Consider the following 16,333-nt stretch of genomic DNA (forward strand, 5'->3'; position numbering starts at 1 on the left):
GTTAAAAAAAAAAAAGACGAAGAAGACAATAAGAGTTGGTATATTCCAGGATCAAACAGCCAATGATAGAGGGCTCCTATAATAGAATCAGCAGCATGTCCATTCATATTTTCCATAGGTAAACTGACAGACCAGGCATAACATTAAACACAGGTAACACTTATTGTTAACGAGTGTTGCTTAACAAGACAATCTGAGTATTTACCAGCCCTGCAGAGCAGGCTACTGTATAAAATACATCAATAAATAATCCAACAAGAAGCAAAACTTTCTGTTATTAACAGCAAAAGCTGAAAAGCCTTAAAATTCCCAAGCAGACCGCAGCAGATGAATGAAAAATGATACGTCATTTATTTAGTTATTTCCTTGTTATATTAAATGCTTTAACGTGGTTTAAAGTTTTGTAATCATCTGACCATAACTGCATTTGGTATTTAGCTTATTCTATTATAATCGGATTGGATCCAGCACAGCATATCTGTCGTTGACCCACAGGGTTCACTCTGGTGTCACCTGAAAGCAAGACAATTTTACAGGACCTGCAGAGGACTGAGACCAAGTGGTGCTCGTAGTTTATCCGTCCCGATTTATTTATTAAAACGCTGCGTGGTTTGGTTGTCGCTCGTCTCCTCACTTGGTTACCACAGCTGAGGCGGTGCTTGGCAGCTGTGTCGTAGGAGGAGGACGCTGCCAGGACAGGAATCTTTACAGCCCTAACAGAACTAAACCCCCCGGCTTTTGTTTCCCTCCTGGAGCCCTTCAGACCTCCGAGGACTGGTTATCGTAGACGGACATGGCCGACACCTTAAGGAGACTGACCAATACCTCATCCTTTAGCGTCTTGCAGGACAAACTCGAGATCTGGCACCACGACTACCATGTAAGTTTATCAATAAGTAATGACCGACCTAAATCTGACCGGTCCACTTCAGCTGTCACACAATGACTGTCTGATTAAATTTGTGTATAACGTTGAATTGAACTCTACATTTTTAAGCGTTTGCAGACAACATGAAAGCTGCTCATCCTCTAGACATGATGCATCGTTTGTTTATCACTGTCAACAGGTGTTTATTTTTTTTCACTGTCACTCGTAAAGTTGAGTCGTATTTATGACAAGTATTATTTTAATGATGGGTTGCGCATCATTAAAATAATGCCGCACAGGAATGCACTTTTTCAGATTAGCCTACATTGATTTCCCGGTGGCAGAGTTTGGTTGCTATGCACGCCAGTCGCCATGGCTACGGTTGGACAACGCCAAAGATCGCTTACTCGACTGTTCGGATGGTTCAAGTCCCATTACTTCCGGTAGAAATTCCTGCACCGTGCATTGCACAGGGACCTGGATGATTGGTTTATCGGTTAAGTTATTAATCAGAGGTTAATAATTGAATTTATTTATGGCCTAAATTTATTTATTTATTTATGGCATACCACGACACAACACATACCACGACACAATTTGTATGTGTTGTTGTGTCGCCTGTTTATTCCAAACTTTATTAATTCAGGTATCTGATATATATCCCATTAATAAAGGTCCGATTAAAGAAAACAAAACTATTTTGGTAAAAAAAAAACCTTTTAAACAATCGAAAACAACTAAGGTATAACAACATAGGTGTAACAACATATCTTATATAAATAGTCATATGACAAACAGTGTAGCTTAGAGCATAGAAGAAGAGAGCCTGCCTTCATTTCCAGCTTCAAATGCTTTGGTCACGTTGTCACAGACAAGGAGGTTAAGTTGAAAAGTAAACAGGATTTGAACGATAACTGGATTAACATCCTGTCAGGGCGATGCAGGCACAAAGTAAACAAGGAAATTTGTAAGAGTCACTATACTGGTTTGTAACAAAGACACGGGGATGACGGGAACAAAACAGGCAGTATAAAAAACAGGTAACTGGAACGGCTAAGGCAACAAACAGAACCACTGAGCTTTGATATAAGCTAGTACAATAAGGTAATCTGACAACGCAAATAATACGACTGGCTCAGGTAAAGACAATAGCAAGGGAAAGATAACTGGCTCCGCCCTGAATTACCACTATTAGTGTAGTCTAGTACTGAACTCTGTGGCTGGCAAACAGGAGCTAAATACTGAATATAGGCTACATGAACATAAACAAACCCAGGGAGCAACTACAGAACTCATGCACAACAGGACAAACAGGAAACGTTGAGACAGGCACTAACCAGAAATGGGCAAGAACATTACGGCCGATTAAAGGTGAGTCCTGCGGTCCAGACAGGCCCGGAGTCCACAAGAGTAAACACTGGAAGCATGTGATAATTAAGAGACAACACAACCCGGAAAGCATCATACATAAGTTCATGTACAACAACAAACCAACAGTTTGCTGCTTGCCTAAAATGCAGAGTAGCTTGACAGCACTGCTAGCAAACAGGTGGGAGTAGGCGGAGCTGGCTCAATTATGTAAAGTGCACGGAAAACTGGAAACCAAAACAAGAGCGGAAGTACACCAAAATAAAAGCTGGGGGCAGGAAGTGTGCCGAATCTTAACAGCTTTCTAGTTTTTCATGTAAACATTCTATGATACTGTTTGTAATAAAGTTGGCTTTTTTCACAGTCCATTTTATGTAATATGTACCCACATACTGTAGGTGCTTTCCTGTGACCAGAATCTGAATAGATGCTGTGAGCTGATTGAACTCACTGCCAAGATCCAAGGCCAGTTGTTTGCCATTCTTAACCTTGCAGCAGCTGAAGGTATGATTTACATTTGAAATCTGGTACCTACTTAACCAGTTTATTATCACTAATGAACTATTCCACATATACTGTTTTGAACATATTTCCTCATTAATTAGGCGGACACTATGCAGGAGTGGACACTCTAAAAACACGTCTGCTGCCATGGCTTGGAACCTGTTTCTCAATGGCAAGGCCATCGGTCACTGATGACACCAGTCTACAGCTCATCCAGGTGATTATCTGTTTAGACTGTAGACTTAATAACAGAATGTCCAATTGATATATTCTTTAAAATAACATTAGTGTAACTACTTGAAAAAAGAAAAAAAATATGTGCAAATATTTAAACAATTCCATATTTCTTCTATTGGGGCATTCTGGTGTTGTAGTTACTGTATATTATTTGTTGTCAGGATTCAGCTGAAAAGGACAGGAGGATCAGGGAGCTCTCTATCTCCCATGAAAATGACATGCAGAAGCTGGAGACTCAGCTGTGCTCCACTCGACTGCAGATGGACTCCGTCAAAGCAGAGTGAGTCAATAGACATAAGTTAGTATGTCTTAATAAATGCACAAAACCTTACATGAAGAACAATGGTGCAGCTGGCTTGGGCTCAACCTGCATAGATTATGTAGATTATGTCAATTTAAAGGTTGGTTGCATTATTTCCTATCTTGTTTATCTCCTATCTCTTTCAAATCTGACTTATATGTGCTGAAATACATGTAGGATACTTGGAAACTTCCCTTTTCTTAACAGATTGGCTGATGCTCAGAAGGAACTGGATCAGACAAAGAGCAAATCAGCAACCACTCTGTTGGCCACAGAAGATGAAATATTACAATTAAAAGCAGAGTAAGTGATATGGTAAAAAAAATGGCAAACATCTATTCATTTTACGATACAGTGTATGTACGTTGATGTAAAATGTGTCTTTCAGTTTGCGATCTGCACACGAGGAGGTGGAGATTTATAAGAGGAAGCTGGAGGATATTGATGATTATGAGCGTCAGATTCATTTACTGAAGGATGAAGTGTCCTACCTCAGTGCGGAGAAAGCCATGCTAAGGGAGAGGTGCTCACATTCACACACTGCAGCCATGCAATATACACGCACACTGACAACACTACGCAGAACCATGGCTTGAAATGATGATGTAGTTTTCATGTGTACCTCCATCTACGCTTATCCCACCTCTCAGGCTGGTGAGAAGTCGTTCTCCGAGCCCTTTGCCCAGGCTGAGCCGTTCTTCCAGCCCCATCAGGAGTGAGTCACCCACCAGAGCCCAGCTCACTAACTCCTCCCGCCAAGCCCGCCTCATATCTCGCTTTAGTGACCTGTATGCTGTGGAGCGCCTGGAGGCCCAAACGATGCTTCGGCGTTACATTGCTGATTTGGAGATGGTCCAGAAAATCATATTCATTGCTGTCGTGGTAGGACTGCAATTATTTTAGAGCCGCCTGAAATGAAATTTTGTTGAGGGTTGTATTCGGTAGGCTGGTGTAAGGAATTATTTACTTTACAGTGTCTGCTGTGCATTTTTTGTTTTCATTACTTAGGAGTCCTTTAGGACTGCAAAACTGGCTTACCGTCAGTTCAAGTTGCGCGTGAGAAAGACCTTGTCCCCATCCCACTTTGGACCAGAAAGTCTAGAGGATGCAGCTGTGGACTACATCGTCAGAAATTTGGACCTCTACGATGTACAGGCCAGTGTCAATGTATGTCATTTTTCTCTGATTTATCCTCTGCAAGAGTTATGAGCACATGGACTTATGTATGATGGAAGGCGGTGTGACTGCGTACGTTATCTCCCCAGGATGTGATCAATGCCATGAATGTGAACCCACGGATCTCTTTCCCACCAGAAGTAGACTTTGTCCTCATCAACTCTTTGATCAAAGAGGCATGCAGGGTGTCCTTTGCCATGCAGACTCTGGACCCCCCACTTGACTTGGCCTTTGCCAGTGATGGAGAACTTTACAATGACAGCAAGTCAGTCCTTCATACAATACTGTGTCTAAACCCTGATTCAGAGCCACCTAGCATTTGTTTGTTTTTTCTTTTAGAGCAGTTTGGGCATAATGAAAGCTTTCAGAGAGTGAACTGTGATTTGGTTTGAATGCAGTTAACTGTTAGGTTAGGTTATTTTATGTTTCAGCCACTAGATGTCACCCTCACCACACACATAACATTCACGCATCCACAGCTCTTTTTAATGTCTTCCCCCTCTCTCTCTCTCTCTCTCTCTCTCTCTCTCTCTCTGGTAGGTATCGTCGTAGCTATGACTCGGAGTTCACTGCTCCTCTGGTGATGTACCACGTGTGGCCAGCCTTGATGGAAGGAAATGTTGTAATAGTGAAGGGCGAGGCCGTGACCAGAAGAGGCGCTCTGGTAGTGACTTTATAACACTTCAAAGATATCATAGTTCATTCAAACGTTGCTCTGCAGCTTAATGGGCGTGCATGGAAAGGCTCGTGTGCGCATTGACAACGTTTCTGTTCTTGCAGTGGAGTAGAAGCCGAAGCAGGAGCAGAAGTGTCAGCCCTGTGCGCTCTCGTTCGCTCAGTCCAACCCGCAGTCTCGTAAGTCTCTAAGATATCTGAGAGGGTAACAAACACAGAAAACTAGGCACCACTTTAGGGGTTTAATCACAAAAGCATTTGCAGAACATTTTTTCTGGCCCTAAAACTGCTCAGATACTCAAATTCTCTTTCCACGTAATAACATGCACGCACATCGGTGGTCCTAAGGGTATGTACTTTAAAACCTCAGCTTTATTAAACTGGATTTGTTGAAGCTACTCCACACTTGTAAATATAAACACAACCATCTTTTTTTTTTTTTCTTTTTTTTTAGGCATTTAACAGCAACAGAAGCCTGTCTCCTGAACGCCTCACAGCGAGCCACCTGTGACCTCTATGCAATCTACACTTGTTCTTTACGTCACTGAAATACAGTTGTGGCATTTCCAATTCTGATTTCATCTTTGGGTTTACACTCCTGTATGTGTCCACCAAACAATGCAATAAAAGTCGATATGCTGGACCAACCAAAGTCTGTTCAGAGTTTACAATGTCAGATGGCAGTTTTATGAGACAGTAACTATAAGTCAGCACATTATAGAGAGAACAAAGAGGTATGCAGCTAACTGAACAGTTTTAGTTTACTAAATTGACTCTGTGATTATAGTTTTGATAAATACTAACAGTATTTTAGTGATGATCACAAAGTAAAAGTACATTTTTCAGGGGAAAAAAAACCACACAGTAGCACTTTCTAACTTTAGGACCCATATTCAACATGCAGCTTTCTCTTTACTTTTCAACATATCTGTTAAGGTGTGCTGTAGGACATACAGTATGGTGCTAATGAGCGGCGCTAATATCATCTGTAATACTTGAGTGATTTATATTGGTCATTGTGTTTTCTATTGTTAGTGGTTGTTGAGTTTTTTACTGCTGATTTATAGTTTGAAAACTGTATGTATGACTTTTTAAAAACAATTTCTCCTGTTTTGCATATGCCAGATATGTCCTGTTTATCACCACTTACATTATCATATCCAATGCTTCTGTACCTAATTTTTAGTCTTAATAGCATTTGTTTTTATTGTTATTGATTTGTGTTGTGTGATAAATATATTCTTAGACTGTGCCTTCAATGATTGTCCTTTGAAAGAATAAAAGACAAACATATTCTTTCCAACTCTAAGCTATTTTCATTTTTGTGTTGAATATGTATTTTACTGACTATGGTGTTTTTTATACAGTAAAATATAGGATCCATATTCAGGGTGGGTCGTGCAATTACATCAATTAGAATTTGCATCCAGGGACACATTTGCAGCAAGCTTTTTTGTAATTACTGAACATTGCTTGTATTTGTATGTTGCTGTCAAGCATTCCACTGTGGGCAGCACGGTGCCTGAGCGGTTAGCACTGTTGCCTCACAGCAAGAAGGTCCTGGGTTCGCAAGTCCTGCATGTTCTCCTTGTGCTTGCGTGGGTTTTCTCCAGGTACTCCTGTTTCCTCCCACAGTCCAAAAACATGTATGTCAGGTTGATCGTTGACTCTAAATTACACACAGGAGTGAGTGTGAGTGTGTGAGGTTGTTGTCTCTATGTGGCCCTGGATGGACTGGTGACCTGTCCAGGGTGTACCCCTGCCTTTCACCCAAAGAGAGCTGGGATAGGCTCCAGCAGATCCTTGTGACCCTGGTTAAGGAATAAGCGAGTATAGATAATGGATGGATGGATTCCACTGTAGTTACTTTTCCACAATGATCTCCATAATTCCCCTAGTTTCCATTTGCAGTTTTACTACCCCCTTTTAACAATAGATGGCAATACTATTCCATCAACTAACTGAACCCATCCATCCATCCATTATCCATACCTGCTTATTCTTAACCAAGGTCACAGGGATCTGCTGGAGCCTATCCCAGCTCTCTTTGGGTGAAAAGCAGGGGTATCACCAATCAACCTAACCTACATGTTTTTGGACTGTGAGAGGAAACCAGAGTACCCAGAGAAAACCCACGCAAGCACGAGAACATGCAAACTCCACAAAGAAAGGTCCCTGACAGGTTGCAAACCTGGGCCCTTCTTGCTGTGAGGCAACAGTGCTAACCACTCATCCACTGTGCTGCCCCAAACTAAGCCCAGGAGGTACAAAAGCCACAATGGTTGTAGAACTTAAGGTGGATTTATGTCAAACATTTGGTTCAGACCACATGCTTTACAGTAAACATCAACAATAAAACAAGACACACACACACACACACACACACACACACACACAACAAGCCAAAACAAAGAACTGCTTCAAGCCTAAAATATTTCCAAGTAAAAGACTTTTAAAAAAAATGAACATTGCCAAATCTGTCACTCTGCATCATTCGTTTGTGCGAGTATGAGAGAACATTTGCATTTCAGTGAAGTCTTTGAGGGCCTCCCAGCAGCAACAGCCCAGTCATGGTGCCTTCATAAATTGCTTTAGTATCCTCAGAAATCTAATTAGGTCTTGTTATCTCCAGGGTTTGCCCAGTCCTGCACCAGCCTGCCTCACCATGAAAACAATTATACTGTTGTCTCTTCAAACCATATCTGAAATCAGACATTTGTTGTGTAGAGCAGAAACTGAATTCTGACAGGCCTCCATATCCTCTGATTCCTCTAGATGATATAGAAGAGTTTTAAAGGTTTCGCTCGCAGCTGTAGATACATTTAAGCCTACTGTTTATATTAGCCTTTTATCAATTCATTTTAGTAACATCGTGATTACACTCAGCTGAACAGTATTTATGTACTGATGATTATTAAAGATTATTTGGTGCATTTCTAACTGTGCATCAGCCATAGAAACCTCCTTGTACTGTAGTGCGATTTTGTGTCTACAATAAAATATTTGGAATGCTAAGGCTGGCTTACATAAAATCAGCTTACAGTTTGACCCCTAAAAGGGGAATATATAATAGGTGTCATGGTTTAAGTGATGTTCCAGTGTAAACATGAATCCACACTAACTTTATTTCTTTAGAGGCAGCCATTCAAATTCAAATGTATCCTGTGTTAACTCTTGCATTGGTGGTCCAGAGAGACCTAGAGACAGTATTGAAAAAAATGGGCTGAATATGGTGAAACCTATGTCATGGAAACTTCCACTATGCCTCCTCATCACATTCCCACACAATGAGTGTCTTGTCTGATCTGCAGTGGTTCAGAGAGGTCCTGGCTCTTGGGAGACAGGCCAGGTCTTGCTACCATAATATAACCAGAAGAACGCCTGTAGACTGTGTTTCAGATCAGTTCTCCTTCTGTAAGCATGGAGGGGGGGGGGTCTTGTTTACTCAGGTGTGCCGTGGTTAACTGTGGTTATGGACAGACTGACCCCAGACTGTGGATCCATGGAGATGAGAGAGAAGATCACAAACTGTTCTACTGTTTCTGCAGTACAGACGACAATGCTTTCAGAGAGAGAACAGTAAGCCTCAAAACATACATGTAGATTTAGCCATCGCCTAGTAGCAAACTAAAGAGACAGCAGTATTTGGAGCTTACCCTGAAATGAATCAGACCTGCAAAGGCTGCTTAAGTTTCCAGTTTGGTGGCAGAGGCCTGATTCAGCACTGTTGGACTGTGTGATGTTTCCTCTGGCTCTTAATGTGCTCAGTACTGGCAAGAGTTGAGTTTTTGGAGTTTCAGCGATGATGAGTACCCGCCCTGATTCCACAGCCAGACCGGAGGGAGGAATATTAATGTAGCTGTATATCAAAGTACATGATGACATGGTTATGGGTGACCAGGCTGCAGGATGTAAATCAAAGGTGATATTAAAATAGACAAATGGGAAAAGGAATAAAAGAAATCAGTGCAGAAAAAAAAAGATGGGGAATGCTACCAAACTACAAAATATGAATACTTGCTACCAGTTATTTCTCTGATCGAGTCAACCTTCAACTGAAGAGTCAATGAGCCACTGCAGGTCGACAAGGCCTCTGTAATCCAGTAGTGTCTGTGGCCCAGAGAGACGGTTATACGCATCTGGAATGGAGAAGGATACAGGTTTTGCACAGGAGGACCTCACGATTTATGACAGGAGGGACAACGCAGAGGTAGAGAAAAAAAAACAAAAACAGAACACTCATGACTGTAGCTTTATACATGTGTGTATAAATGTGTGTGAATAATTGTGCACTACATGGACAACCCAACCCCACCCTTCTTATTTCAATTCTAAGCTGTGGGTGTTCCCAAGGGTGATTTACTTGGCACTAATGAAGTATATGAGGTCATAGTCATGGGTTTGCTGCAGGCATGGACTCATGTTGAGGATGTCGAGGAGCAAACAGGCGGGGCTGCTCCTCTCCTCAGCTCCAGTGAGATCAGACATCAAGTGACCAAATCGTCTGCCAGAGGTACCTCGGATAAATACTTCCTTCCTTTCTCTATGACAACTATCATATCAAATAGTGAAAAACGACTTCGAAATTGGACTCTCGTTTTCCCATTGCGAACATTTGTCCAGACTGTTTCCTCTTCCTGCCGTGTCATGCATTGCACATCTGGGCTCTCACAAGCCAAGAATGGGAGTCCAATGAATATACACTCTTTTTCAAAATAATCAGTTTCTCACAAAATGTGATGTCTGTTTTGCGAACTTGTGATTTCCTAACATCGCACAGGAGATTTACAGTTGAAGTGCAGAAAAACATTCAGATCGGCTCCAATGGTGTTTTTCTCATGAAATCAGCACAGGTGGTTTCTTAGGCTGTGTCCAGACCTGGCGTGGTAACCATGTGCCCTGCCTTTCATGATCTTGAAAGAGCCGCGACACAAAAGCAGGGCCTGGAGTGAGGTGACTTGGTTCATGGTTTTCCACAGAGCTGCTTTTTTAACACTTCATTAAATTCTCAGAGGCTGTCATGACCTTTTCTCTCTCTAGAGGATGGAGGAGATCAACTCAGTGGTTTGGCAAAGAGAAATCTATTTACATTTTAGATGGAAAATCTCACAGCAGCTAAGTAGAGATGTCAAACTGTAATTACATGTTTTGCTTTTGTCAGGAGGTGCAGTATGGCGAACTTAACCTGCTTCTTGTCCTTACAAAGCGAGCCCTGCTTCAATGCTGGAATGCTCCATATAAAACACATCTAGATGATGTGATGCGATTCATGTGAATAACAGCCATCCATTTACATTAAACTGTAGCACTGGCAGATTAGACGCCCGTAGATGCAGGTGTGAGTTTCAAAGGTTACTGCTCTACTGGGACTTGTTACACTTAGCTTAGATTTAATACTCTCACGGAAAACAGGCAATCCAAACTGGCGCCAATCACACGTCCAACTAGCCTCTGTGCTCGACACCCCCACCCTCAACATTAGAGGGAGGGAAAAAGAAGAAAGACTGACTGAGAAAAAGATCTGGTGGCTCTGAGAGCTGCAATAACAACAACCTCAGAGAACTAGTACAGCTATTGAATATATGGAAACGTTCTTGTGGCTGTGGTTTGACCTCCGGAGTCTTTACAGCTTCACTTACAATGGCTGAACATACTAACATGTATTTGGGTGTGTCTGGCCCTGCTTTTAAATGTTTTTTTTTTTTTTATTACTGTTGTTTTTTTTGTGCACTGATTTTCAAATAATAGAAAAAAGACAAATGCTTAGAGAACAAGTAGGACACTACAATAACATCTTAGTAAGAGAGAACTGTGTTGTTGAATTGTATTTGTTTGTAAAAATTATGGATGGCCAAATATGAAAATGTGATAGGTTTGGATTGGACCTTTTAAGCCCAGCACTGTCAGAGATGATCATGCAGTCTAATACAGTTCAGTGTATTTAACAGTGCTGTAACTTCACCACTAGATGGCAGATCAACACTACAATTCACTTCAGTGAGTTAAGTCAGTATTAGTAACAATGTCTTCTTACCTACCACATGCCCATCCCTCCCATCCAACAATCACTCCTCAAGAAGGGTCTGAAAGACAAACATGTCAAATTCTACATTAAAAACAAGGACACACAGAGAGAAAGAGTATGTGTGGAGGTAAGCAGTATATCAGCTCCTCCTGACCAAAATAAAGGACATGGTCACAGGTCATGACTCTCATCATCAGCAGTCTCTGACTAAGGGCCAAAGCTGATTTGGTGGTGTGGAAAAAGTAATAGGAAATGTCTTAAGGAAGATAATGTGGTCAGAAATGCTTGTAGGAAGTCTACTCATCCTGTGTGTAATGAAGACAATAGGATGATATTAGATGGAAGACAAGGCCTTAATGGCACAGTTATTTCCTGTGTACTGATCAACTGGAATCGAAGTAAGAGAAAATTTCAGTATGACAGGAAACAAACACTATTTGCTTTGTTACAAATATAATCTACTCTGTGGGCTAGTTTGTTGACTTGAAGTGGAAAACAATATGTGAATGTGTGTGTTAGTATGTGTCTACATGTTGTGTAATGTACGTGTTGGCAGATTTTTTTTAGGTATCTTGAATGGACTCTACAGATATCTGTGCACCCACATGGCAGTATTTTATACATAGAATAATCATTATTAAAAAGTTATTATTATTATAATTCATTATAACAAGAAGGTTCATTCTATCCCTGCATTTTGAAAGACAGTCAGAGCTGGCTGGTCAATCTATTTCTTAGAATTTGTTAACCACAATAATTTGAGCAACTTTTAAATTATTTGCAATTAACAAAGGCATCCCCAAAGTCATACTATATAAAACATAAGACCAAGATTGTCAGTATAAATAGTAAAAAGTAGTGGTCCCAGACTTGAATCCTGGGGACACCCTCTGAATGATTAACATTTATAGACAAATCATGAACAGAAATGGCTGCATTGCTTGATATGCTATGAACAGCACAGTGTACTATACAATGGAACAGAGTCCACCATAATATCCAAGCAGGTCTTTTTTTATTTACGTCAATGACTTTTGCAATTCTGAGTTTGTTTATTGACGTGTTTGTCTGATGTTAGACTGTGGGCTGCTAGAAGAACAGAGCTTCCTGGCACTCTACCAAGCTGAGACTGACTAAGCAATAAAAATAAGGCTAAAGTCTAAACAATAATGCATGTTAAGCATTTTGAAATCAAATGAAGTACCAGAAACATCCTATAATGTCTGACAAACCTTGGCTGTGGACATACAAATAATAATAAACTAATGGGGATGCTGAGGAAGAGCTGCTTCTATACAAAGATATTTGTGTTTGACACATTGTGTAACATCTTCTGCTTCCCCAAGTCAACACACACTCTGAATGTCACCAGCTTGTTTTTGGGGTCACAGAGAAAAGAAGACCAGTCAAATCCCAGTCCACTGCTCAGACACATACACAAACACACAGACAGTGAGGGGTTGGTTAGAAAACTAGACCAAAGAACAACAGAAACAATTGTTGCCTAAAACTAAGATGACTGATGACTACATGTGGGTATAGAAGGCATTTGACATGCATTATGTAAATATTCCAGTTAGGGGTAAATGAAGACAGTCCAATACTTGAACTGTGAGAAAAGTAGTATTTTAAATAACTACTTCGCATTAAAGCTTGATGGGGATTTAAGTCAGAAACTAAGGCCTGAGTGTATTATTGTGAGTCTCTCAGCTTGCTATTGGCGTATTGGTGTGTTAAAGCTCAGTAGTAATGCCACTCAATGTCCTTTGAGGAACTGTGTACACAAAAAAGGCACATACAAAATAGACACCAGCAGATAAGGGTTCAGAGGAACTAACTGAAAGTTACTTCTGTCTCTGGAGACTTTGCAGAAGAATTTACAAATGTCTGTTTTTAGACCTCTGCTAACATAATTAGGAAGAAACAGTGGGTTTATTTTGGTCCTGTTTTTCAGACTAACCAAAATAGAAATGACTAAGGACTTAAGATTCTGTTACATGGTTTTGGAGTGGCACTTTTTTTCCTGGGACCTGGAGCACAAATAAGTGTGGACAGTGTAATCTCAGTTAATGGATGTGGTCGGAAAATGCTGTTTTTTTTTTGGGGGGGGGGTTTGTTTTGTTTTTGTTTACTTAACTGATCAGATTTATTAAAAATTAGAGCAAGGTGTGAAATTCCTCAGGCTAGCCTCAATGCCATACATAAAGAGCCAAACAAGACCATATCAAATCAAGATAAAGCCAAGATTAATTCATAAATTTAAACTATCTAACAACATATCTAATTTGGACACATGTCCACTGCTAGGTTTTTAATAACTGAACAGGAGTAACAAGTACACTGACTCAATGTTTTCCAGAAAAGCCCTTGTAAGAAAACAAAACAAAATATACTAGTGTATCTTACAAATAGTCTAATTATTGCTAAAGAAGAGTTCCTTGTATTTCTGTCACATTTTCTTAATTTCTAGGAATAAACTGAAGGTCTCCTAAAATGTGGCGAGGTGAAATAACCAGCAAACTGTCATTTTCTTCTGTGTCACTAGGTGTGTTTGTACCTAGGTGTGAGTTTATTGTTGTGCACGTCTCTCTGTGGGAGATGTATCGTTTCCCAGAAGCGCCCGAGATCTTTTCATAAAAACATAATAAGGGGTCAGTATCATATCTGGGACCACTTGCTGCTTTATCGCTGTGGTTTCATTTCTAAAACTTACAACAAATTACCGGAACAGACACACACCCTCATTCACCCCTTTACCTCAGACTGAACTGAACAACCGTTTGACCCCTGTTACAGTGCACATAGGAAACCCTGTGTATAACACAGTCCATATTCTAACCACAGGTGTCTTTATGTTTGCTTAGGATGCTAATTCAGACCACAAAAGGAGAAAAAACTTTTCCAACATGTTTTCCATTATTGCTGTTATATATGTACTGCAGCCTACTTACCCAGGTCAGTGTGCTAAGTCAGACAAAAATGTACAGCAGGCCTACTATCAATGTGCACCAGTATGATAAGGTCTAATTTTAGGATTTCATTTCAAACTTTTCACCTCATTTTGGATAATTTTTTCCAACTTTTTATATTTTTAGCTTTGTTCATAAACTGCTCTTTGTGAGTCACAGGTTAAACTAACATGCAGCAGGCTTCGTACTAATCAACATGTAGTCATGAGTGTTGATGATGTGGGTGACTTAATGACTCAGATGATTATTATGATTAGGGGTAATTCAAATAATTTATGATTCAAGGTTTTCCTTTGAAGCTCTCAGCAAGTAGAAATGATGATGCACTTCAAACGCAGTGAGAAGAATAGGCGAGGCACTGGATTCTTGAAAACCATACTGATTCACTTTAAAATTACATAAAGAGTGTGTATTTTTATTTATTTAGGGTCCTTTTGGATTTTTTGGCAAATATAGCTCCAATACTTCACATTAATATTACAAATGTGTAATATAGCACTTGTGTGATGATGATAAAAACGCCTATCAACATGGGCCTGTCCTCTCTCTCTCTCTTGGATTTGATAACCACAATTATTAAGAACATTTTCAGTGAAAATAAACTAGAATATTGTTGAAACAAAGGAGGAGTTTCATCTCCATCATCTGTTAAAGAAAACACTGAGGTGTTCATAACGGGACTGTGATGTTTCCTCTGCTTTTGCTGAGATTCACTGTTTACTGAACTGTTGACTGACATGGAGGAAGCTGTGAAGCCACAGAGGTTACCCCCCACACACAGAAAGCCGAGACGCCACCTGTGAGTCCAGGAAAGTCAGGACCTGACGCTGCGGATATGTGGCAGCCAGAAGCTTACACTGTCATCATTGGTGGTGTTAGTAATCACCAACTCTGGTCAGTCTATTGAGAGGCTTAATTTTTATACTTGCTGTGCCCGCTACTTGTTCTTCTCATTAGTATCTCCTTTTTTTACCTGTGCATGGCAGAAATTAAAGAAGATACTGATGATGATTCCCCATTAAAAAACAGCCATGTAGTCATTTTGACTGACAGCTATGGAAAGTAACACTGACAGAGCTGCTGTGGATAATCTTTCTGGGATTTGTTTTTGATGCTGATTGGAAAATAAATGTTAATGTTTTCTATAGCCATCCATTACCTATACCCACTTATTCCTAACCAGGGTCACAGGGATCTGCTGGAGCCTATCCCAGCTCTCTTTGGGTGAAAGGCAGGGGTACACCCTGGACAGGTCACCAGTCCATCACAGGGCCACATAGAGACAACATAGAGACAAACAACCTCACACACTCACACTCACTCCTATGGGCAATTATAGAGTCACCAATCAACCTGACATACATGTTTTTGGGCTGTGGGGGGCAAACCCAGGCCCTTCTTGCTGTGAGGCAACAGGGCTAACCACTCAGACACCATGCTGAGAAAATTAGTCTTCTGTTGAAACACAAGCTAGAAGAACACCAGGTCCCCGTGTTCTAAAAAACACTGTACTTTATATTTTGATTTATGCCCCATAAAAGGCTGTAGCAAACAGTAACACAATACCAGAACAGAACCAGCTTCACTGGCCACATCTGTGCACACAAACAAGGAATGTGACTCTGGCTGGGTGGTTTTAGCATACAGTGCTCTGTAGTACCTACCAGAGGGGAGGAGTCTGAACAGTTGGTGTCCAGTGTGTGAGGGGTCTGCAGAGATCCTCCTTTTCGTTTCCTGACCATGGAGTGGTGGTACAGGTCTTAGATGGAGGGAAGATCCGCCCAGATGATCCTCTCTGCAGACTGGATTGTCCATTGCAGTCTGTTCTTGTCTAGTTTGGTGGCTGATCTAAACCAGACAGTGACTGAAGTGCAGAGGACAGACTGTATGATGGCAGTCACCATCCTTCACCAGTATACACAGGTGACATGGTGGTCAACGCCTAGAACACAAAAGACTCTGTACTTTAGACAGATTCCTGTGCAGGTCAGGTGAACTAGACATACAAAATAAGCTTTAGCGAGTTTTTGAGAGGAAAAATGTTTTCAGTTATTATTACCTAATACTGAAGTAGGCCACCATCATCATCATCATTGAGAATTTGTGAGCTACATAAAATTGCATCAAGTCTGTGTAAGATTTATGACGCCAAGTAATTGCTCCTGAGTTTCCTTTGTGTCAGAGTGAGAGCAGGCAGAGCTGAAGTATCA

General features: G+C 40.7%; 1 protein-coding gene across 1 annotated transcript; it reads left to right on the forward strand.

Annotated features, from left to right (window-relative positions):
* The first annotated feature begins 615 nt into the window (after window positions 1-615).
* spata18 (spermatogenesis associated 18) lies at window positions 616-6,123 on the forward strand. Its single transcript, XM_026305187.1, has 12 exons — window positions 616-880; window positions 2,635-2,740; window positions 2,842-2,957; window positions 3,139-3,257; window positions 3,486-3,581; window positions 3,667-3,801; window positions 3,929-4,160; window positions 4,287-4,445; window positions 4,544-4,719; window positions 4,995-5,118; window positions 5,235-5,309; window positions 5,584-6,123. The coding sequence occupies exons 1-12, from the start codon at window positions 794-796 to the stop codon at window positions 5,638-5,640; spliced, it is 1,482 nt and encodes a 493-aa protein (XP_026160972.1). The 5' UTR covers window positions 616-793; the 3' UTR covers window positions 5,641-6,123.
* Window positions 6,124-16,333: the final 10,210 nt, after the last annotated feature.

Source organism: Mastacembelus armatus, chromosome 4, assembly GCF_900324485.2.
Source record: "Mastacembelus armatus chromosome 4, fMasArm1.2, whole genome shotgun sequence".
NCBI classification, from domain to species: domain Eukaryota; kingdom Metazoa; phylum Chordata; class Actinopteri; order Synbranchiformes; family Mastacembelidae; genus Mastacembelus; species Mastacembelus armatus.

Bases quoted from the DNA above. Each gene is read 5' to 3' on its own strand.
- spata18 (XM_026305187.1), top strand. From the start codon at position 794: ATGGCCGACACCTTAAGGAGACTGACCAATACCTCATCCTTTAGCGTC. The intron at 3,582-3,666 runs GTAAGTGATATG...TGTGTCTTTCAG, and splicing joins ATATTACAATTAAAAGCAGA to TTTGCGATCTGCACACGAGG. The intron at 5,119-5,234 runs GTAGTGACTTTA...CTGTTCTTGCAG, and splicing joins TGACCAGAAGAGGCGCTCTG to TGGAGTAGAAGCCGAAGCAG.